The 23,632-nt window shown below is 43.8% G+C and overlaps 1 protein-coding gene across 3 annotated transcripts in view; it reads left to right on the top strand.

Moving 5' to 3' along the window:
* Nucleotides 1-2,297: 2,297 nt before the first annotated feature.
* Nucleotides 2,298-23,632, top strand: part of MSI2 (musashi RNA binding protein 2) — a 762,584-nt gene continuing 741,249 nt past the window's right edge. For all 3 annotated transcript variants that reach the window (XM_088456130.1, XM_088456131.1, XM_088456132.1), the window contains exons 1-5: nt 2,298-2,644; nt 2,965-3,005; nt 3,246-3,327; nt 4,092-4,176; nt 7,405-7,446. In XM_088456130.1, the coding sequence (XP_088312256.1) occupies nt 2,583-2,644; nt 2,965-3,005; nt 3,246-3,327; nt 4,092-4,176; nt 7,405-7,446 (312 nt within the window). In that variant the 5' untranslated portion in view covers nt 2,298-2,582. The remainder of the gene's footprint in view (nt 2,645-2,964; nt 3,006-3,245; nt 3,328-4,091; nt 4,177-7,404; nt 7,447-23,632) is intronic.

Raw genomic sequence — 23,632 nt, forward strand, 5'->3', positions numbered from 1 at the left:
CTGGGAGTATCATTTAGGTATCATATTATAAATTCATAGGCATATATATATATATTAAAAGGATGGAGGGTATTAATGCAGTGTAGGTGAGAGAAGGGAGGGATTTAGTGCAGGGTGGGTGAGAGGATGGAGGGTATTAATGCAGGGTGGGTGAGAGGAGGGAGGGTATTAATGCAGGGTGGGTGAGACGAGTGAGGGTATTAAAGCAAGGTGGGTGAGAGAAGGGAGGGTATTAATGCAGGGTGGGTGAGAGGAGGGAGGGTTTAATGCAGGGTTGGAGGGTGGGTGAGAGGACGGATGGTATTACTGCAGGGTGGGTGAGAGGAGTGAGGGTATTAATGCAGGGTAGGTGAGAGGAGGGAGGGTATTAATGCAGCGTTGGTGAGAGGAGGGTGACTATTAATGCGGGGTGGGAAAGAGGAGAGGGGATAAGGATACTGACTAGTAAAAAGCTAGTGGCAGGGTAAGAAGTGAACAGGCATACAGGATGGGAGGGCAGAAGAGCAATGCTGGCTGCAGGGACAGAGGTGTGTGTGGGCAGTGCAGTACTAACGCAGGGGGAGATGATGGCATCCAGACTGGCTCCTTCCAGACACCACTGCTCTGTACGCCCTGGATGACAGTTGCTGGTCCCAGTGGTGTGGTAACGTGACCCTGCATGTGCTGTTCCTTCCCCCTCCGGTGATCCTGGATGTTCTCCCCCAGGCACGGCCGTCACTTCCTTAGCACCAGCCCCTTGACTTAAAGGGACTGACACAGGGTGGCAAATGGCGGACAGCAGCGTGTCAGGGCCAACGGCAGCATTGTCTGCCTAATAGATGGCCCTGAGTAATCACCCCCGGCCTGTTCTGCTTGTGTTGTGCCGGGCTGTGGCGTCCTCCAGGTGGCTCCGCCTCCCAGTACATGCTCCGGGGGCCAAGCAGTGCCAAACCTCCTCTGAGTAGAGGAGTCAGTGTCCGGGACAGCCAGGGGGCCAAGTGAGTGACTCACACTGTCACTGAGTCGCCAGACAGCGGCATATCAGCACCCTCTAGAGTGTGGCGCCATACCCAGTCGCGTACACGGCGTAATGGTAGGGCCGGCCCTGGCTACGTCACTGGTGCTACATAAAAAAAAGGATCAGTCACTCTGATGTGGGGGGGGGCCTCAGAGTCAGGGGTCCTGTAGTGCCGCCCCCATCAGGTGGTGTCCCTAGGCACATGCAAAAATCAACACTGTACGCAGCCGCGTCTTTATGCTAATGCCCAGGCCAATGATCCTCCTACTGAGAAGCCCGACGGCTGTGGCGCTAATCCGTTGCTGTGCGTAATAAGACACACCATCAGTCACACCATCAAAGATTGCACCAGCCCTATGGAGGCGCAAAATCTTTGTATGAACATGGCCGTCTTTGTCAGTGCAACAGCATCTTTATATGCCCGAGTCTGTCTAGCCACCCCCGTTACCACCCAGATACACCCAATGAAAATCACTCTCTCTGCTTCCAAATTCATTCTGCGTCACAGAGCGGTAATAACCATCGGCATGCATGCGCAGACTGAAAACATCGGTAGCTCATTTGCGAGATCGACGCTGCAACCTCCTCTGAATCTGGCCCAAAGCATCTGTTTGGGCCCATGTGCCAGTGCATTATTTGATTTATATGGAAATACCATAAATGATGAAAGTTGGAAGAGCCTCAGCCATCTCTAACCATGCAATCGGCACACTTCCAGTTACCTGCAGTATTTCATTATAACTTCCACATGAATTTCTAAGGCAGCAATCATAAACCAAATGATTAGCTTTTGTAACTATTAGATTAAGGACGGTCAGGTAATGTGAGAGGTGATGACACATGTCCTTACTACACTGCTGCAATGAATAGGTACCCTGTACGCGGACAGAGATGCCCCTCATGGATGTGTGACATTCCTCATGCTGCTGAGGCTGCTACTACCGGTACGTGGAGATAAGCAGCAGTTAGCGATCAGCCTGCCAGGCACCATCCCGCAGCGGCCGGGGCAGCCGGTGGCCGCTCACACACAGCACATCACGCGTAGTAGCCGTCCCGGCGCCGCTGAACCCGTTGCAGCTCTGTAAATAGCAGCCGGTGCCTCATCCCACTGTGTCCAAACACTGGAGCACGTCACGGACAGTATTGTTGTTGTTGTTGTTACTAGCCAGAGGCTGGAGCCGGGCAGGTGGGACGGGAACGTGATGTCACCGTGGATGGGCTTCGCCACGTTCTAGCAGCCCTCCCACGGAGGAGGAGAGGGCCGGGCTGTCACCGGGGGCGGGAGAAGGAGGCAGAGCAATGCTGAGCTGATCCCACGTGTGACGAGCTTCTTCCCGGCTCAATAATATTCTCTTAGCGGCTCCTGGCTTAGCTGCTGCTGCCTGTGTGCCTGAGAGGCAGTCACTGACCCACAGTCCCGGTACCGGAGTGCCCCTGCCTGTCTATGAGCCGGACTGCTGTCACTCTCCCCTCACCTCACTTTCCTGCCGCCGCCTCCTCTGTGGATTCATTTTTGGGGTTTTGTTTTTATTGATTTTTTTTTTTTTTTATTTAGTTAATTTTTTTTTAACTCTTTAGAGGGGACATGGAGGCAGATGGGAGCCAGGCCACCTCCGGGAGTCCGAGCGATTCTCAGCACGACCCGGGGTAAGTTGCATGGGATGGTAGATGCCGGTGCCCCGGTGCTCCTGTAGAGGGCAAGTGCAGCAGGGGGCGTGAGGGAGAGGGGGCACGGAGGGGCAGGCAGGGCATCCCCGCTGCTGCTGCCGTGTACCTTGCCTAGTGTTTGGTGCCATAGGAAGCAGGGGCCTCCCCTCTCCTGTGCACCAGCAGCAGCAGCTCACCCTCTCCGCTGTCTCCTATCCCTTCCTCTCAGCTCTCCCTCCTTGTAGCTTTTGTAAGTTACACGTCAAAATGGCCGATCTGACATCTGTGCTGACTTGTGTTCTGTTTTCCTCCCCTTCTAGTAAAATGTTTATCGGCGGCCTGAGCTGGCAGACCTCCCCAGGTAAGGCTGCTCTAATGCCCCTTTGTAGCTCTTTGTTACACGGTGCCAGCTTCCCCCTCTCCCCCTTCCTCTCTCTCCTCTCTGCCTCCCACTTCTCGCTCTCCTTATTTATTTATTTCTCTTTTCTGAGTCCTCTATTCGACCCCTATCGCTATTTGGGGCTCTATAACCGTGGGATGGCTGGGGGTGGGCTGTGCTTACCCATTGCTTATAGCTGTCATGTCTCCTGTTTGTGCACAGATAGCCTCAGAGACTATTTTAGCAAATTTGGAGAAATCCGAGAATGCATGGTGATGAGAGACCCCACCACAAAGCGATCCAGGTAATCTCCCTTTATGTCTTATTCCTGCCATAAGCATCTTTTAACTTCTTAACAGTCTGTTAGATAGATGTACTCTGGAGAAGTGGCCTAAGGGAAAGATGCAGTCTCCAGCTATACCTCTCAGCTGTCAGGCACACACCCCCTCGCCTCACTGCCTTCTCTCCAAATTCTCTCTCTGGCTGCTGCTCATCACCACACATTATTTGCTTTTTAATATGTGCCTCTGACTGTTTTAATGATGTTTGTTAATTATTATTATTTTTCCCCATTATGTCTCAGAGTAAGTGCCAATCAAGGATTCACTTTAGTGGTTTATAATCATCATTCTGGCCATTGCAAAAGTTGTGGTGTTAACATTACATTGATTTCTGTAACATTTTTATTTTTAACAAGTTCTAGTGGTGGTGTTATGGCACCTGAAGTTTTCTTCATGCTTAAAACTATTCCCATGGCATTATATCTTCCTAGATGTATTTTAGGACTACGTTTTTCTAAGATTTTTATTTTAGCATTAGTCTGTTGAAAACAAAACAAACAGTTTTAAAGAACAATTCAGTTGTCATAACTCAGCATATTCTCTGTTCCTCTGCCAGTTTACATACTACTGCTTTGAAAACACAAGAGCCTTTCACCTCTGATGTGGTGATTTTTTTATTTTTTTTATTTTAAACCTTCAAATGATTTATATTTTTTCTTTCTATGTTGTATCTGTGCTCAATGTTTAGCACTCATTGTCGTTTCTCTTGTTCTTTGTCTGATTTCAGAGGCTTCGGCTTTGTTACGTTTGCAGATCCTGCAAGTGTAGATAAAGTATTAGCTCAACCCCACCATGAATTAGATTCCAAGACGGTATGTTGTGCTTTATTATTTTTCAAATGAATGTCTTATTTTTGTCTTTTGTTTGTTTTTCTGCAATGTTGTTGTGCGTACTAGGCACATTTCAGGAACAAGTCCTTTTCCTGGTCCATATTGTTGATATAATGGTCAGGCTAAAGTTTTAGCTATATACCTTGTTCATACTATTCATCACCTGTACATTGCCACTGCTTTTAAATCAGCAATTAGACTTTAGTATTGGAGATCTTGGCTCTCTTGCACATAAATGTCAGATTATAAAACTCGTCTTGACCACTTGCGTTGCTATTCATCCCCCCAATTCCACCCAAAAAATGTAGTTTACTATAGTTTATCAAACCATAATATGGTTTGGGGTTAGGGAGTTAGACTAACATCGTACGTTTTTTATTTTTTCCTTTTCAACGTCATTTAATCAGCATCATTCAATGTTTGCTTTAACTTGTTTGTTGTGTTGTTAAAACCTACAGATCCCACTATGCATAGTCCCAATTTCAATCACTACAACAGGTCTGCCACTGCTGTCTGTGCATCTCGCTTATGTTCTCCTGTGTTTGCAAAGCAAAGGGTAAAAAAAAAACATAGGCTTTTCTGCACACTATTACCCAGTTTAATTATGCTTTAACAAAGCTTGGAAAAGGGACACTGACAAAAGATTTTCTGTTGTGCTGGTACCCTGCTTAATGAGGAGGGAAAGGTGAGCTAATTACACTGATTAGATAAAGGATTTTTTTTAACAACTGTTAAATGTCAGAATTTTAACTATGTATTCATGCAATAGATTTGTCCCAGATACAAAATAGAATCTAAGCACAGAGTGATGCTTATAAAGTAACATGTTTTATTTAGAATAGAAGTAGCACACAAATGACTGATATTTACTGTCCATCGTGGTGACTTTTAATTACTGATAAATGCACATATACACGTATGTATTTTACACCCATAAATGTGTTATCACCATTTTCCCAATAAACAGAAAACTACCTTTCTAGATCTATAATAAAACCTTTATTCTTCTCCAGGTTATACTTGTATACGTTCTAATATTTTCACAACCCTTTATGCTTTTTGTTCATTACATTTAATTTATAGCAAGTGATTTTGTTCTTTTAAATTAAGATGAAAACTTATTTTCTGTCCATAGACAAGATCAATGACCTTTTTTCTCATAAAAAAATAAAATAATAATAATTAAATAAAAATCCCCATTATTGTGAGAAAATTATTGGTAGGTAGTGACCTTTTAAAATTAGGCCCAGATTTACACTCTTACTGGACACTTCACCACAAGTGAAAAGCTAGTCTGAGTAGGTTGAAAAATCTAATGGTATGTTTGCAATTTTCACCACGTTCTTGATTATTGTTAATGTAGCGTTATTTAGTCTTTGACTCGTATTTCAACATTCAGTGCAGGAGGCAGCTCGATTGGTTTTTGCCACGGAGTCACCGCTCTTGTTTACGCTTGCGTTTAAAGCTTTGATTTTAGGTAATGGCCCACAAACCTCAGAAATAGTGTCATAGTATTTTTTTTTCCTAGAGGATATGTAGATACAGTAAGTAGAATTTGTCTGACTAACTCATTTATTACTTCGTAGAAGTATATTGAACTTAATAGTAGCAGGTGTTCAGGAGGTGAGTGATTTCCATGCAAGCATCAAAGACATTATATTTATCTTAATAATGTGTGTATATCATTTTTTTTTTTTTTTTTTTTTAAAGATACCACTACTTTCACAGTGTCCAAATGTGACACCAGACCACTATACTCCCTTTTGCGATTTAACAAAAGTAAAGTGAATGTTATATTTTAAGTCCTCTAATGTAAAGTCAGTTGCTGAGATAGTGAAATGTTTAAAAGTGAATGTCTAAATTACTCCATCTAATTTGCCTGTATGGAAAAATCTCACCTGTTGCATTCCCATTTTATTTTCATATTTACCCACCCCTTCTTGTTAATGTAATGTTGGTGGGAAGGGTATTGAAGTGTCTTGTCTCATGAAAGGAAGAGCAAGGATTAATGGCTCATATTTAAGGTTATATGTAATGTGGCCTGCTAGGTACATTAACACTTTCTAGCACTACAGAAGATTGTCATCTGCACTTTTACACCATGTGGCGGATTTATTTATCAGTAGAACACCACTGTCTTAGGCCTTTTTTGCTGATTACTTGTACTTGAAAAATCCTTCCTCCATGTTTTACTACTGGGATTAAAGTAATACTCCAATTTGTGTTTAAGCAGCACTTTATAAAGCATGTTTTTTTTTTTTTTTTTGAGAAGCAAAGTTGCTAGAGCCAAACGTGTGGCTGAATTTGTTACCCTATATGAAGTAACGGCTCATGTGGGAATAAACTGCACCTGTTGCGCTTATGTTGATCTATTAGAAATTATGGCCACAATATTAAATATATAGCTGTGATTTCCAAGTAAATTGTGGGAGGAAAAACCTATTGCAACAGATTTCTCTGTGGAGCTGCTTAGATTTGTGTTTATCTCAGAAACATTTTGAAGGCTTACACATAGCTCCTTGCCAGCCACAACATTTGCTTATTTCAAGTCCTCTAGGGAAAATCCACTTATTTATTACTAAACTGTTATAGACTGCATGTCGCTTTTTAGCAGAAGGGATTTATGTTTTGAAGCAGGTATTGGCATCCGTATTTGTACATGTTATCAGTGATTAGATGGAAACGGCAGCATTTTGCATTGTAGACAGCACAGAGTTGTGGCTGTGAAGGGATTGAGGGTTTTTACATAGATAAATCTGTAGGGTGAAGGTTTCTATCCAGAATTGTTTGAACATCCCTCTGCAGAATGGTGCTATATGAAGTACATGCAAATAACTTTAAGTTTTTAGCTGTGGGGCTGAAACATCTGTTCAGCACACTGAGCGAGAGAGAAAGCACTTTGTTATCAGAATATCACTGGGTCTCTTGTGTGCTCCGGAGTTCTAATTTTTCAAAACATTTTAATAAAGGAAATCAATGTCATTTCACTTTATAGCGTTTGTAGCAGGCTAGTAACCCCTTTGACTTTGTCAGGGCTGCAGAGCATTACAGTGTACGCTATTATGTCCTTCCAACAGTAATGTGATAAATGTCCATAATACCACCCTTAAATAAGAGCCATTAATCTCAGTGGTGAAAAAAAAAAAGCATGCAAGTCGCTCACTGATTTATTTTTTTATTTTGTCCTTCTCTGTGTTCCATCCCTTTCAGATTGACCCTAAAGTTGCATTTCCCAGAAGAGCGCAGCCCAAGGTAAGTAGAAGGATCAATAATAGGATTTTCGGCACACAGAGAGTCATTGTTACCAAGCAGTTCGTGTTTCAAACAGAGAATTGGAGATGAAAGCTTATAAAGCTGGAGCGCATGGCGTCTTAAGGGTATCAGCATATGGCTGGGAAACTACAGGAGACCTGTGTGGTGTGAGTCTCCACTTTAACTGCCTCCTTACTGGGCCAAAGCATAATTGCAAAATGACGTTTGCTTGAGACAGATGTGTAAATACAATTTGAGATTATCTATGATATATGTGAAAATTTTTGTAAAACTTGCTGTCCTTCAACATGACAGAAAATTTCTATTCATAAAATGTTTCGACATTGTCTTTTCAGGATTGTGTTTGTTTTTTTCTCTTAAATGTAAAACATTGCTGAAACGATGTATGCAAAGGGAAGTGTGATTTTTTTTTTTTTTTTTTTTTGACTGCGGCAGATTAAAACTTCACAGCCAAGCTTCATGTGTAAAATATCACACAATTTTGCTGATTGTGTCTCTGGAATTTAATTGATTTGGTATGTTAATGATGACATATAGCTGGCCTCCTAAATGTTGGTGGCAGAATGCAACGTGGACAGTAGATCTGAAGCCATTCAGTTCTTAATAGGCTTAGTCCTAACAACAGTAACCGTTTCATAGTTACATTTGTGTTTGATCTAGAAAACAATGAATAAGGTGGCCCTACATTTTTTATTTTATTTGTAAATGTCTGGCATAATTTTGTTAATGTCATGCTTTTTGATCCTTATTAAAGTTAAGCATATACTACATTTTTTTGCTGGTCAATTTTGTTGGCCAGCCTGGTTAGTTTCAACTGAATTAGTTGTAATTTGTGTGTGTTTGGCAGAGCGTATTTTGCATCCTGCTGGATCACAATTCTGCCCTTTACCATTTCAGCCTTTTTCATTGACGGACAGGAAATATATGCCCCCTGAGATTCTGATCGTTCTGCCTGCTAGAACCAAATGGCTGAATCTGTGGCCATTTGTTCTTTCATTCATTCAGCCTTTATTGGAATTAATCTTAGTGGTGTGGCCACAATATAATTTTGTGTTAAAGACTTGGCTGCCAGTGCCTGCTGTAACTTTCCAGCTGCCTTTGCAGTGAATAGGTGAAGCCTAATATTTCTGGGTATTGTTCCTTGAATACAAATAAAGTAAATATTTGGCTCTGCATCCTCTTTTGCACTTGTTCAGCAAGTCCTGTAACACAGACATTTGTAAAGAGATCTTGTCCTTAGTATACAGTATTATCCATTTCCATGCCTTAGCTGGAATGTCTCTCCTGGCGGTAGCTTGTTCCATGGTTACACTAGAGCAGTGGTTCACAAACAGGTTGAAATATATAGGTTCAGATAAATGTGTGGAGAAAGTTTTATATAGTTTTAAAATTGTTTAAATTATAGTTGCCTTTTCATATATGCAGAACTAGTTCTCTATTACCCCTAAATTTCTGTGACTGTCTGTCTGTCTCTACAGTAAGGGAATCTATTACCCTTGTTGCAGGGATTACGAGGAGGTTTTTTTTTTTTTTATTATGCTGTATAGTCCAGTGCTAGGACCCCCGAACTGTTCATGTTTTCCTGGCCACCTGTGGATCTTTAGAAAGGACCACATCTTAAAAATGTGACCGTAATGAAAACACCCGTGCACCAGCTAGGTTGTCTGGAAACCATGAACTGTTAGGTGTCCCGAGGACCAAGTTTGAGGAACACTGGTATAGACAATACGTGGTTGGTTAGTACATTTTGTTGCTTGGACAATATTCTAACATTGCTCCTTATCACAGAGTGATCGATGCAAATAGATAATTTTTCCATTTAGTGTGTTACAGCTGTATTGGTTTTTTTTTTTTTTTTTTAATATATTTCATGTTTTATATGCCAGCATAAAGTCTTCTGGACAGCTGTGAATGTTCCCCAATGTCAATGAGAGATTGAATATCCCAAGTACTGGCAGGAGCGTGCTCACTGGGCTCCTGAGACACATCATATTCTTTGTCTGCTTTCACTACATTGACTGTGAATGATCACATGAGCCCATTGTCACAGCAACTTCTGCCAGTATCTAATTTAAATAATGCCAGGGCTTTTATGACCAGAAAGATTCAAAACTTTTTTTCATCAATAATGGTACATGCTTTTATTAATAACTTTACATTGCACTTATGCTATTTCTCGGGCTGTACTACTAAATTTAAACTTTTACTGATCTAGACTATAAATGCCACTTTTTGTTTTCATTCTTGTAGGATAATGTCTGGTTGCAATAAACCATGCATAACTCTACACGGTATCATTTACTGCAATATTGACCTAGTTTTTATAGACTAAAACTCCATACACACGGTCCAACTTAAAAGAACGATCTAAACGATAACGTGATCGTTTATATCGTTCTTTTATCGTTTGATCGTTTATATCGTTCTTTTTTTTTTTCATCCCCTCTAACGACCAAACAATGGTCGATGCACGGGCACGGATGGTCGATATCTATCGACCATCTCCCATGCATGCAGGCCAACCAGGTTAGCCTGTTTCTTTCTAGGGACCAGCTATCGTTGATCGCGGGATCGTTAGGAGTTGGTGCATGTTGCTGGATGTTCAATATCGAACATCCAGCACGCGCAGGACGATCAGACAACGATATCTGATTGTTATCTGATTGATCCGTGTGTACGGGCCATAAGAGTGCCAATACATGCTATAGCGTTCCCGCTAGGCTGTTTTAGCGGGGCGCATGCGCCCGGCATCTGTTCTCCCTGTCAGCAGCGCTTGGGGGCTGCCCGGCATGTCCGTAAGTACCGGGCACGCCCCCAAGAGTGACGAAAAGGGTGACGCGTCTTATAGACATGCCCCCTTTTCAATGGCCACGCCCCCTTTCTGGGTGCGCGCACCTTCCATAGCTCCAACGCCATAAGGGCTCTATTTAATAATGATTTAATTTAGTATCACTGTGTTAATTATGAATATACTGTGTAGTGTTCATTCTAGCACCCTGCACCTGCCACAACCCATTCAGTTCCTCTTTCCTGCCTGGGATGTCTCTCTCTCTGCTCTCGTACTTCTAGCGCACTCTGGTCTGTATCTCAATAGTTTCTTGCAACATCTGAGTGTGCTAGAAGCATCAGAGCAGAGAGCGACACCCCAGGCAGGAAAGAGGAACTGCACAGGTGCAGGGTGCTAGAATGAACACTAACCTGTGGGTATTTGGTAGCACTAACCTGTCCAGTGCGCTGTCTTCCACCTCTGTGATGTCTTCTACCGGTAGCCTAATGCTTGTTGGTGAGAGGTTACTGAGTAATGGGCTCCTGCTTTGTGCTTCAACCTGGCATGGACCTGGCAAAGCTTGGAAAGGCTGTGGTGTATCCCCATTGCTGGCAATGGGGACTGTACCACTTAAACCATCGATAGATGGCATAAGCGATAAAGTCCTAAACATCGGTAAGCTCAGCTTACCTCTGTTCGCTAAATACAGAGTAGATGTTATAACACCTTTTTAAGGGGGAATTAAATTGTTTTGTGGTATTAATTTGTTTGTGGCGGTGGGCGTGAGAGCAGCAGATGCCCATTACTTATCGCGTATGCCAAGCCCGAATACACCGAGATTAGCTGAGTAAAGCGGCTAAACTAAACCCTGTGTGAAACTACTTGGCGTGCTGCCCAAATGCCCAAATTTGGGCAGATTTCTGCTTGCCACCTCAGGAGGGTGCACACAGAGATTATGGCCTCTGAATGGCACAAACCATTGAATAGCTCCTGGACACTTTAGACGGGAGCTGTGGCTGCGCAAAACAAATGAGCTCTATAGGGGTTATGACTCATTCCTTAATGGAGCCCTAAAAGATAGACTTCTTGATTTCTGAATGCAGAGTTCTCAGCAGGGCGGACTTGAGCATTGTATAGTGAATGAGGATGGATCATTGATTTATATGCTTTACAAATGGCAGACCTGTCCTAACTCCTGTCGTAACCACAATGTGAAGAGCCTTAGGATAATGCACACTGATTAAAAAAAAAAAGTTCACATGCACTTGTTTTAGTAGATTCTTTTTGGTCTTTACTCTTGGTATTTGTTTGACTTTTATCCTTTTTCCTTAGTGGGTTCATAGATTTGTGCCATTATTTATATTAAGTTCATACAAAGCACATAATTTATCTCCTTTTTTAATTGGGATAATTTATTGAACTATATAGATGGCGTTCTTTTCCTTGATAGGGCAATTATGTGGTTATCTTACTAATTAATGATATGTAGAAATGGCCGATTTGTCTGAGCACCATCGGCCAGGAATAGGAAAGTTTGTGACTAATGAAATACAATTTTGATGTACTTGCAGTTTATTGGTGGACAGTATTACGGTGTCTTTCTGTTTATGTTGCAGTGATGTTAAAACAGAAGTGTTGTGTATTTTTTTTTTTTTCATTATTACATAGCTGGAAAAACAGTATGTGCGTGTTGAAGGGACGTTAATAAAATGTGGAAAAGGTAGCTTCTGGTGTTTGAATTACAATGTTACAAAATAAAGATGCACAAAACATTTTTCACATTAAATATGCGTTGATCATAATCTAGTGTAATACCGTTTTATGCTTCATTCTTCATCCTAGATCCTACTACAACATTTTGTCTGTCATCGCAATAATATTTAACACTCTGTCTTTTGCGGCAAAAGGCAGGGACTGTATAGTAAGAGTGGCTGTCACTGATTCATAGAAGTACGGCTCTCCTTTATGTAAGTCAGTAGATCAATTCAGTACTGCACATACTATCAGTCTGGTTTTTGTATACCCCTAAAGTATACAGTTCTATAATACATTTTGTAATACCAATCTTGCATAGTAATATCCATCAGTAGTGCCAGGGATATATCTGTGGATGTGAACCAATATCATCCCAAAACTTATTTGGTGTTATCGCTGAACAAAGGATCATTTTAATAAATACAGTTTTCTATGTCAATGCCAATCATTATGTACAATAAAATATTCCCTTTCGTGTGATAACTAGTTAGCCATTAAACCAGAAACTTATCAACCGCATGATGAGACATTCTAATTAGAACATAAGACTAATATGGATCCTAGCTCCGCCCCCGAACTGCTGTTATACTGTTGAGGTACTTTTAGGGCATAAAAAATTGATCCGAACACTCACTATAGCAACATCATCATACTACTTAGGGTTTATTTCAGACCTCTTTAAATGTCAAAGTAATGATCAAATCTGTATTTACAAAGGCATTGCTTTAGGTGTGACACTTGAAACTGAAATCCCCATAAATTTCTATTGGGGATGCAATGCCGCCATATTTATTAACATCCATTGCATTTTGGAGATTGGCACCTGTAGCCTATAATCTACACATTGCATAGTTAGCCAGGAGAGGGTTCCATAGGAACCCCTCGGAAATGGCCACGGTGCATGGTGGTCTGTAGAATGCACATGTGCTGGTGGCAACAGGAGTGAAGAGGCCACGGATGCAGTCAGTACACTCCCATGACATTGCAGGGACGTGCTCCTTTCCGAGCCCCTGTCCCTACATGTGATTTTTGTTACATTCGCCCAATATTGTCACATCCTGCAATACGATCATGGGCGCTAATATGGTGCTCAGATTGCAGTGCAAATGCGATCATTAATAAATGGGCAGCACAGATGGTGTAATGGTTAGCGTTACTGCCTCACAGCACTGAGGTCGGTTCAATTCCCACCACGGCCCTAACTGTGTGGAGTTTGTATATTCTCCCTGTGCGTGGGTTTCGTGCGTGGGTTTCCTCCGGGTGCTTCGGTTTCCTCCCACACTCCAAAAGTATATAGGTAGGTTAATTGGCTCCCAACACAAATTAACCCTAGTGTGTATGTGTGTGCATGTGATAGGGAATATAGATTGTAAGCTCCACTGGGGCAGGGACTGATGTGAATGGCCAAATATTCTCTCTGTAAAGGGCTGCGGAATATGTGTGCGCTATATAAATTTCTGATGATAATAATAAATGGGCCCCTAATTAAACCTGATTTACCCTTGCAGATATAAACAACTACATACATTCGGTACACTTCTGAGCAGTAGACAAAGTTATTTGAGACTATGAAGTGTGGCGTCTTAAAATTCAGCATGCATACATAAGCTTTGGAACATTGATACTCTAAACCATTCCCTCATAATTTGCATAGTCTAGGTGTTTCTGCAGTAACCTCCTAAAATGTTTGTGCCACTCAAATATATAGTTATAGTATTGTCATTGTACCCCAGTGGCTTTCTCATGAGCCTTTTTCTTTTTTTTGCAGGGCTGTAATATGGTTTGTTTAGGCCCCTACCAGTGATATTATCAATAAGATATACTGACATTGTTATTGATAAGTATAATGTGTAAATACTCCCAGCAACAAAAGTTGTTAAACACACTGTAGTGCCCCCAGTTAAACATTATGCCACACAGGAACCCTAGTTCACATATGCCAACGTGCCTACACGCTGGTGATGTAGCTGCGTGTGGGGGCCCCTGGGCAACCGCCCTGGTAATCCTTCACTGCGTTTCGGAATAGATTATGAACTTCAGGTGCTCTCGAAGAAAGTAGTGTTCATGTGGAACAATTTTTAGTATAGTAAATGTGGTGTTCTACTGTATAGATCAAACAGGAATGTGATCTAGTGCCTGTTCTTTATAACACATGATTTCCAAAAGCTGGGTTGACACTCTGAAGCTTAGTGTCGAGAGGTGAGAGTTTTGCAGTCTCTGTTGTGTGATATTGTATTTACAATATAATGTTGCAGCATAATCCTCATCTGAGAAATTTGGGTCATAATGTTGAATTGAGCATGTAACAAAAAATCCTTAATGTGCAAGGTTTCAAAAAAAGTCACAGGTTGTTTTAGATGCATTTGTGCTGTAAGGGAGAAATCCAGCATGCTTCTCTGTTAAAAAAAAATAGATGTAACTAATTGGTTAAACAGCCTGAGGCCCTCTTACCTCTTCCTAAGCTCCAGCTAATATTAATTAGGGAGAGAGAGAAAAAGGGAGGTTGGGTTATTTTTGTGCTGGGCAAGGAGCTTGTGTTTTAGCTACGGATTATGTTGTCGGATTAGTGTTGTATTTGAAACATTTTATTCCTTAAAGTTACAGGTTGCAATTTCAAGGCAATAATGTTGCACCCGTTTTCTGGCATTCTCAATGGACTACATTAATGTTTTCTCGCGTTGATTAATTATTTTACTTAGATGGTCTGATTACATTTTGTGGTTGGATTTTTACTCTTGGTCCCTTTGTCGAAATGTTTCACATTTCATAATGACTTCTTGAATGCTGTCTATTGTAATATGTATGCATTTCTGCTATTTCTGTGAATAACTGCAACTTTTTTATCTCATTGGTTAATTCTAATTAAAATCCTGACTGGGTAATTGCAGCAGACATATATTCACTCCTTTTTAAACCTTGCCTGTCCCCGTTTGTTAACCCCTTAGTACATTGCCAAATAGGTTTAGCTTCTTTAGGCTAGTGCTGAAATCCCGCTGACTGAAAGGATAGAGGACTTTCGGGTGTTTGGATAAAGCAGTGCATATTGCTTTCCCCCACATGTGGATATAAGGGGACTGTAAAACTAGTGCTATTTACCATGTCAGGGCGAGCTCTAAGCATCTGTGATATTTCTAAAATTTATATTAATTTGCAGAGGAATTGGACAGAAGCACACATACTGTATATCCAACCAGATTTTTTTATTTCATTCACTAGAATGAGTTAAGCTAAAATAATAATAATAATAATTTTATTTATATAGCGCTTTTCTCCTAAAGGACTCAAAGTGCTTTACATATATCTGTGTGGTTTGGGTGCGGGATCCAGCTGGTGAAAATACCAACATTCAAAATACAGACAGCGGCATCCCAACAGTGAAAATCCCGACTCTCTTTTTTGTAACTATTATAACCTAATCCTCCCCTCCCGCAGCCTAAATCTAACTCTTCCACTAGTGCCTATCCCCTAAACCTAATACTCACCAACGGGATGTCAGCGGTTGGGGTTCTGGAGTCGGGATTCAGACTGCTGTCGGAAATCTGTCGCTGAAATTATGACCGCTGGGATGCTGACTACATTCTACCTGGGTAGTTGCTACATATTACTGGTTTGTGTAATGAAGCACAGAAAAACTTTACGAAACAAGGACCACTGGGAAAGGATGGGCAAGCAAATAGCTAACTATTTTATAAAAATATATTTTACATTTAAATTACCCCCAAGTAGCAATCTCTATGCAGGTGCGATTTTTCTTTTTTTTTTTTATCTGCAATTCTACCCTTTATAAACGTTGGTGTCAGATAATAAGGGTCATGCATAATTTTAATAAACCCATCTGTCTTTTTGCATAGTGAGAACAGATTAAAAACTAACAGATAAAAAAAACTCCTTGAACCCTCTGTTATAAATCTGGCGCTTCATTGAGTAGCTTTTTTTGGGAAAAAATTTGTTTTGCAGTTCACATTATATAAAAGTACTTTATTTTTCTTTTTACACATTAGATAAAAAGCTTATCAAATTCATATTTTTATTTGATGTAATAATGTTTAACTTCAGTGCTAGCTGTGTTTTGGTTGCCAAATAGCTATCAGATGTTTGGATGAATGGTATATGACCTCAATAAGTTGTGTTTATATCAGGACCGTTATAACAGACTCTGTTTTACTTGTATGTCTGTTAAATACCCTGCTAGCAAATAATTGGAAAGTGAATTTTGCTACCTGAAACCCACGAAAAGTGTACATGCCATGCAATTTTGAAAAATAAAATCAAATTATAGTGTCATTACATGACTAATTGTGATTTCTAGTTATTAAACAGAGATGATTGGTGATGATATGATTAGTTTCCTAAATTATTTAGGCATTATTTAAATAAGCTGTTGTCTGCAGAATCTCCTGTAACACTGAGCTCATCTGACCCTTCAATGCCAACGTACTGAAAGTGGACAGCTTGTTGATGTCACAGGATGTGTCTCATACCGCTTGTATTCCCAAAATTGCGGGTCTGACCCGGAGGTTGGAACAGGGTTCCAAACCGGAGCAGACCCAGAATTTAGCCGGCGCCGACCCAGGATATTCCTGAGTCGGCGCCGTTTACACCGGAGCCGGGTCTACAGTGACCCGGCTCTTCCAGCGTGGAAGTGGACGCTTGGCATGCGGCGCACTCCAAGTCATCGTGACCTGGATCGCGCCGTTTACACTGCAGGGTTTATTCCCGTGTTAAACCCTGCAAGTTATCTGTGTTGGATTGCTGGGTCACTCGACCCAATAATCCAACCCTGTCCCCTTTTACACCAAGGAGCTATCTGGGTTAACCCTGCAATAACCCGGGTTTTAGTTCTGGTGTAAAAGGGGTATTAGAAGCATAGTTGGCATGCTCCTGTGACTACATGGGATGTTCTTTACTATTAATATTCATTGTGAACTGCAAATGTAAATGTCTAGTTAATTATATGTTTACACCGATCAGCCGTAATGTTTAAACCACCTGCATAATACTTTGTAGGTCCCCCTGGTGCCATCAAAATAGCTCTGACCCATCGAGGCATGGACTCCACAAAACCTCTGGAAGGTGTCTTGTGGTATCGGGCACCAAGACGTCAGCGGCAGATCCTTTAAAGCAGGGATGGGGAACCTCAGGCCTGGGGGCCGTATAAAGCCCGCGGAATCATTTGGTCTGGCCCTCTGAGCTTTTTTTCTGCTAGCCTCATCTGGCTAGCAGGGTGCCTAGAATGGCATCTATGCAGCATTGCCGCTTGGAGCATCCTTAGGAAGCTTCAGACGATCACACTGCTCCCCTTACAGTTCCACGGAACATCCTCAGGATACTCCAGGCATTGCTGTAATCACCAGCGATTGTGGCCCCTCCCCGGGTGACATCACATGGAGGGGGCGTGGCCTGCAGAGGTCCAGCAAATAATGTTATATATATATATCAAAATGGCCCTCTGCAGAAAAAAGGCCCTGCTTTAAAGTCTTGTAAGTTGCGAGGTGGGGCCTTCATGGCTCAGACTTGTTTTTCCAGCACATCCCACAGATGCTCGATCGGAGTGAGATCTGTGGAATTTTGGAGTCAACACCTTGAAGGCTTTGTCATGTTCCTCAAATCATTCCTAAACAATTTTTGCAGTTTGGCATGGCACATTATCCTGCTGAAAGAGGCTACTGCCATCCTGGAATACTGTTGCCAAGAAGGGGTGTACTTGGTCTGCAGCAATGTTTAAGAAGGTGTTACATGGCAAAGTAACATCCACATGGATGCTAGGACCCAAGGTTTCCCAGCAGAACATTGCGCAGAGTATTACACTGCCTCCGCCGGACTGCCTTCTTTCCATAGTGCATGCTGGTGTCCAGGGTAGTTGAGAGCTCTGATGGGCTGGGGTACTGGGAGGCGTGACCATATCTTCTCTCCAAAAAAGCTGAAGAAACTACTCTGCAAAATGCACTCAGCACAGGGACAGGGCCACTCCAGGGGAGGGGGCAATCGGTACAACCACCCCCCACCTATAACATTTCTCCTCTCTGACCACTACCGCTGGCAGTGAGTTAAGACTGCTGCAGCAGAAGTCTCTGCTCTTTTACTGCCCGATGTGCCACTGCGCTGCTATACAGGTGTGGCCAGCGGTAGTGGGCAGACCCACTATCCTTGACCCCTCCAACCAACCCAGGCCCAGGTAAGTAGTACCCATACCCCTCTCTGTGCCTCTGCTGTTGCCATATCTTCACCATATAAACAACTCGCACACACCTGCCCGTCTCCTCAGGATGTAAAAGAAAACGTGATTCATTGAACAGGCCATCTTATTTGATTGCTCCATGGTCCAGTTCTGGCACTCACATGCCCATTGTAGGCACTTTCGGTGATCGACAGTGGTCAGCATGGGCACTCTGACTGGTTTGCGGCTACGCAGCAAGCTGCGATTCATTGTGGGTTCTGATATCTTTCTATTATAGTTACCATTAATTTTTCTGCAATTTGTGCCACAGTAGCACTTCTGTGGGATGGGACCAGACGAGCTACCCTTTGCTCCCCGCGCACATCAGTGAACCTTGGGTGCCATGATCTCGTTGCTGGTTTTCCCTTTGTACTTTCTTGGAGCACTTTTGGTAGGTACTAACCACTCCATGTCGGGAACACACCACAATACCTGACAGTTGAAGTTGCCCTGACCCAGTTGTCTAGCCATCACAGTTTGGCCTTCTCAAAATCGCTCAGATCTTTACGCTTGCCCATTTTTCCTGCTTCCAGCACATGAACTTAGTGAACTGAGTGTGCACTTGCTGTCTAATATACCCCACCCATTGACAGGTACGATTGTAATATTACAGACACACACAAACACACACTGGAAAAATACACATTTTTTAGAATTAAAATATTTTAAAATGGATTGATTGTATCAGGACACATAGCATGGTATCTGTACAGGATAGAATGGAAATGTAAAGATGCATTCTGTTTCATGAGAGGAAGAGATTCTTACGAAATGTATCCCCAGTGCATTAAATAAAGTAAATGATTCCCATCAACGACAGGATTACCTTGATCAAGAGGGTTTACTTACTTAATTAACCCAGATGCATATTCTCAATTGGAACCCAGAGTGAGTATGTAAGCATTAACGACGAAGTATGTGCCCAGTCATATTGAGATGAAGATGAAAAGGAGTGGGTGGTGGCCAGGGAGTACAACCAACTTTCTTCTTCAGGGTCCATAGGCTCCACAGGGAAACCTTGGGGTGTAGGTGATGGAACTGAAACCGGGCACCACACAGTTAAAAGCTTTCAGCTCCTGCGATGCATTGGTCCACTCTCCCTATACCCCGCCCCAGAGGCACTTCAGTTGGTAATGAGCCAAAGGCCGGAGGAGGTTAAGAGAGAAGGAAGACTGTTACACTCAAGAAATACACTCACAGAGAAGGAGACGGGAAACCGGTGACCAGCAAGATAGCCCATATAAAGCCAGGTGCGTCAGGGCTGGTGCCCTGTGGACCCTATGGACTTTGAAGAAAGAGAGTTAACAAAGGTAAGTTCTTACCATAACACTAATTTTCTTCTTCAGGGTCCATAGGCTCCACAGGGAGACCTTGGGGATGTCCCAAAGCAGTCCTTTTAAGGGTGGGGACTCTCCTGCGCTGAGAGGAGAATCCGGCGCCCAAAGGAAGCATCCTGAGAGGCAAAGGTACCAAAGGCATAGAACCTTAGAAAGGTTTGAACAGAAGACCACGTGCCCGCCTTACAAAGCTGAACAGCCGAGGCACCACGGTCGAGCTGCTCACCAGGGACATCAGATTAGTTGGTTCCCGGCCGGAGTCAGGTCACCATTACGCGGGATGCCTGCTTAGACAGCCCTTAAGCTATTATTTTTTATGATTTGATTTGTTTTGTTTTATCTTTTCTTCAACTAGAGCGCGCAGCAGCAGACTGTCTGAGGAAGGTCTGCGCTGCTGCTCCGTCACCCTTCCGGTGCTGTGACGCCAGTACCGATCTGGGGATCTCAGCGGGCATTCCGGGGGTCACCACTAGCCAGGGCCCCCGGAGAGGACCTAGACTGCAACCAGACTTTAGATGACAAGTAAGGCCGGTGACCCGCGTGTTAAGGCAGTCGATACCTCTGGTCTCAGGGGACAGAGTGTGGACGCAGGCCCCAGCCGTCGCGATCCTCTAGACCACCAAGAATATTTTGGTGCGGGAAACCAGCGTCCCAGGGGTTAATAAATAGCCTGGGGAGACTGCTTCCCTGTTTAAGCGGCTCCGCCCCTCAGCTCAGGGTGCCTTTCCTCTGAGGTCTGGCTTCTCTGAGCTGTTCTCACCCGGCCATGCCCCCTCTGAGGTCTTTTCTTCATGGTGCAGTCGCAGCTCTCCCAGGACAGCGCTTGGTCCGGTCCCCCTACATACCTCTCCCCAGGGTCAGTGTATGTAGCACTATTTCCTATCAGACACTGAGTCTGTGTAGTTGAGTGTATTGCCAATTTGCAGTAATTCCTGCATTGTATGTGACTTGTTCTAGCGCTGCCTGTCTGTATCTCTTTTTATCTTTATCTTTTCTATCTGTCAGCATATGGCTATACCCTCTCTCTGTTTCATGCACCAATACAGGTGGTGTTAGGGTGGTTCATAATAAATATATATATATTCTCAATATTGTGAGGTCTGTCACATACTGTTGTGTGATGCACTGCACAATATTTAGGCAGCAGGTCCCTGCAGCCTACCCAAGCATAAGACAGGACCAGTATATTGCCTCCCTGCTAGTATGAGTACATGCTCGTGGTTGCATTGTACCCAGTGCCATATTGTGTGTTATCTTACTTTGCAGAGATGTCCGACTAGGGTAATGAACATATTTCTGCACCCATTCTGCAATGCAGATTATGCACTGCAGGTTTCAGTGAGGAGGATTTGGTTTGGTATGGGTTATGTGTGAGGTGTTATAAACCACCGGGTGCCTCAAACCCCCCCCTTGGGTGATCTTTTCTCAGATGCTGGCCTCCATTGCGGGTTGTCTAGTGGTCCCGGCTGCTTTTTCTCCTATGGGGTTACCACAGCAGCCTGTCATTCCCTCGCAGGGACTACCGCTAATTATGCAGACCCATTCTGTGTCACAGCAGACTGTCATTCCCACACCGGGACTACCACAGGGTATACCTCCGCCATGGGTGGATATTTTCTCTACTTCAGTGCAGAGTCTGGCAGCTTCCTCTGTGGCCGTTCAGACCATGTTGCAGAGTGAGAAACCTGTACGGCCAGCTAAGTGTCCTGTGTTGTCATCTCAATCCACATAGCTATCGGAGTCTGAGATGTCATCTGATGACGGAGAAGCAGCTGACTCCTCTAACCCAGACTCCCCTTTGCAAGAGGCGGAGACTAAGTCAACAATTAATATTCCTGCCTTGGTGCATGCGGCCAGATCCGTATTGGATATAAGGGATGACGAGCCAGCCCCTAAATCCAAACTCCCTCTGTTTAAACAGATAAAGGTGACTTCGGCAGTATTCTTTATGTCAGATCAGCTAGTGGATCACATGGCTGCTGCCTGACAATCGCCTGGTAAGAGGTATCAACCTCAGAAACGTTTGGCCTCATGTTAGCAATTTCCTGAGGCTCATTGTAAAACGTGGGAATCACCCCCCTGCAGTGGATTCCCACGTTACACGATTGATTTAGAAGTGCAATGTTACCTATACCTTCCATTTCTGCCTTGAAAGATCCTACAGATAGGAAAGTGGATACTTGCCTAAAATCAATATACTCTCTTTCAGGAGTTGTTGCCCGCCCATCCATGGCTATCTCCTGGGTGGCTGAGGCTATAGAGAGTTGGGCCGATGCACTTGAGGACTCTTTCCCCTCGGAAGCTTCTGGAAAATCAGGTGTCACTGGTTGGCCACATCCGGGATCAGGCTGCATATATATCGGGGAGGACGCTCTGGATGCTAGTCTCTCGAACCTCCTCCTTTTAGGTTCTTTCGTCCCCAAGGAAAATTCAAAGGGCAGTCCTTTCCTAGACAGTCCACTGTCAAGAAGGCCACCAAGCCTAAGAAACAGGCCTGGAGCACAAGACGTCCTGTCTTCAAACCAGAAGATAAACCCTCAGCCTGATGGGGCGGGCCTCCCTCTGGGGGGCCCCAGAGTGGGAGGCCGATTTCTTCAGTTCACCCAGTGCTAGTGTCAAACCACCAAGGACACTTGGGTAAGAGAAGTCTCTCGGGTACGCCCACTCATTTCTTCTAAGACCTCCCGAACAGTTTTTCTGCACAGGTCCTCCTTCAGACAAGAACAAGGCCTTGCAGTTCCAGAAAGACATATGGTCCTTGCTGTAAGCAGGGGCAATTGTATCTGTTCCACTATCTCAACGACGGATTGGTTATTATTCTATTCTCTTTCTGGTTCAGACACCGAATGAGTCTCATCGGCCTATCCTCCACCTCAAATCTCTGAAAAAATTCTTCAGGGTGCCCAGGTTCAGGATGGAAACCTTATGCTCCATCATACTGGCTATGGGATTATATGGTCTTGCTGGACATTCAAGATGCATCCCATAACGCCTTCTCACCAGCGTTATCTACGGTTTGCTATACTGCAGCAACACTTCCAGTTTCGGGCCCGGCCCTTTGGCCTATCTACAGCTCCAAGAGTATTTACCAATATTATGGCTGTCATGGCGGCCTATCTGCGGAGTCAGGGTATCCGGCTACTACCATATCTGGACGACCTCCTCTTGTTGGCGAGTTCTCCAAAAGTGCTTCGCCACCACTTGCAACTGACAATTGCTTTTCTACAGGCGCGTGGGTGGTTAATCAATTGGAAAAAGTCCTCCCTAATTCCCTCAGGGGATGGTTCATTTGGGGGCCCTTCTGGATTCTCACCAGCAGAGAATCTTTCTGACTCCAATAAAGATTTCCACACTACAGAATGAGTACGCAGATGCCTCCGCAGTCGCCGAGTGTCAGTCCACTCGGCGATGCAGGTTCTAGGATCCATGGTGTCCATATTCAACATGGTGGGATATGCTCAGTTTCATTCCAGGCCCCTGCAGGGGCAGATCCTCTCCAGGTGGAGCGGATTACCCCACTGGATCAGGGGTCAGACGATGGTGCTCTCTCCAGAGGTGCGCCCGTCTCTGTCCTGGTGGCTACTGACGTCTCATATAACCAAAGGTCGCCCCTTTTGATTCCCGGACTGGACACTCCTAACAACGTATGCCAGTCTCTGGGGCTGGGGCTCAGTGACCGGTCCACATTTCTTTCAGGGCCGGTGGACAGCGGTCGAGGCATCCCTGCCTATCAACATATTGGAACTTCGGGCTGTGTACAGGGCCCTCATGATGGTAGAGCACATTCTACACAGAATACCCATGCAGGTTCAGTCCAGCAATGCCACCACAGTGGCTTACATCAACCATCAAGGAGGAACTCAAAGTCGGGCAGCAATCACGTTCAAGCAAGACGGAGGCACTGTCCTGCTGGTGGCTCCAGTTTGGCTCAGAAGTCATTGGTACTCAGATCTTCGGAGTCTTTCCATCGACACTCTGTTCCTGCTGCCTCAACGTCCGGACCTGTTGTCTCAGGGTCCTTGCCTTTATTCGGACTTGGATCGTCTGTCTTTGACTATGTGGCTCTTGAGACATCCCTCCTATGGTCCA

The sequence above is a fragment of the Taudactylus pleione genome, unplaced genomic scaffold, assembly GCF_031769625.1.
Source record: "Taudactylus pleione unplaced genomic scaffold, aTauple2 ptg000687l, whole genome shotgun sequence".
NCBI lineage: Eukaryota > Metazoa > Chordata > Amphibia > Anura > Myobatrachidae > Taudactylus > Taudactylus pleione.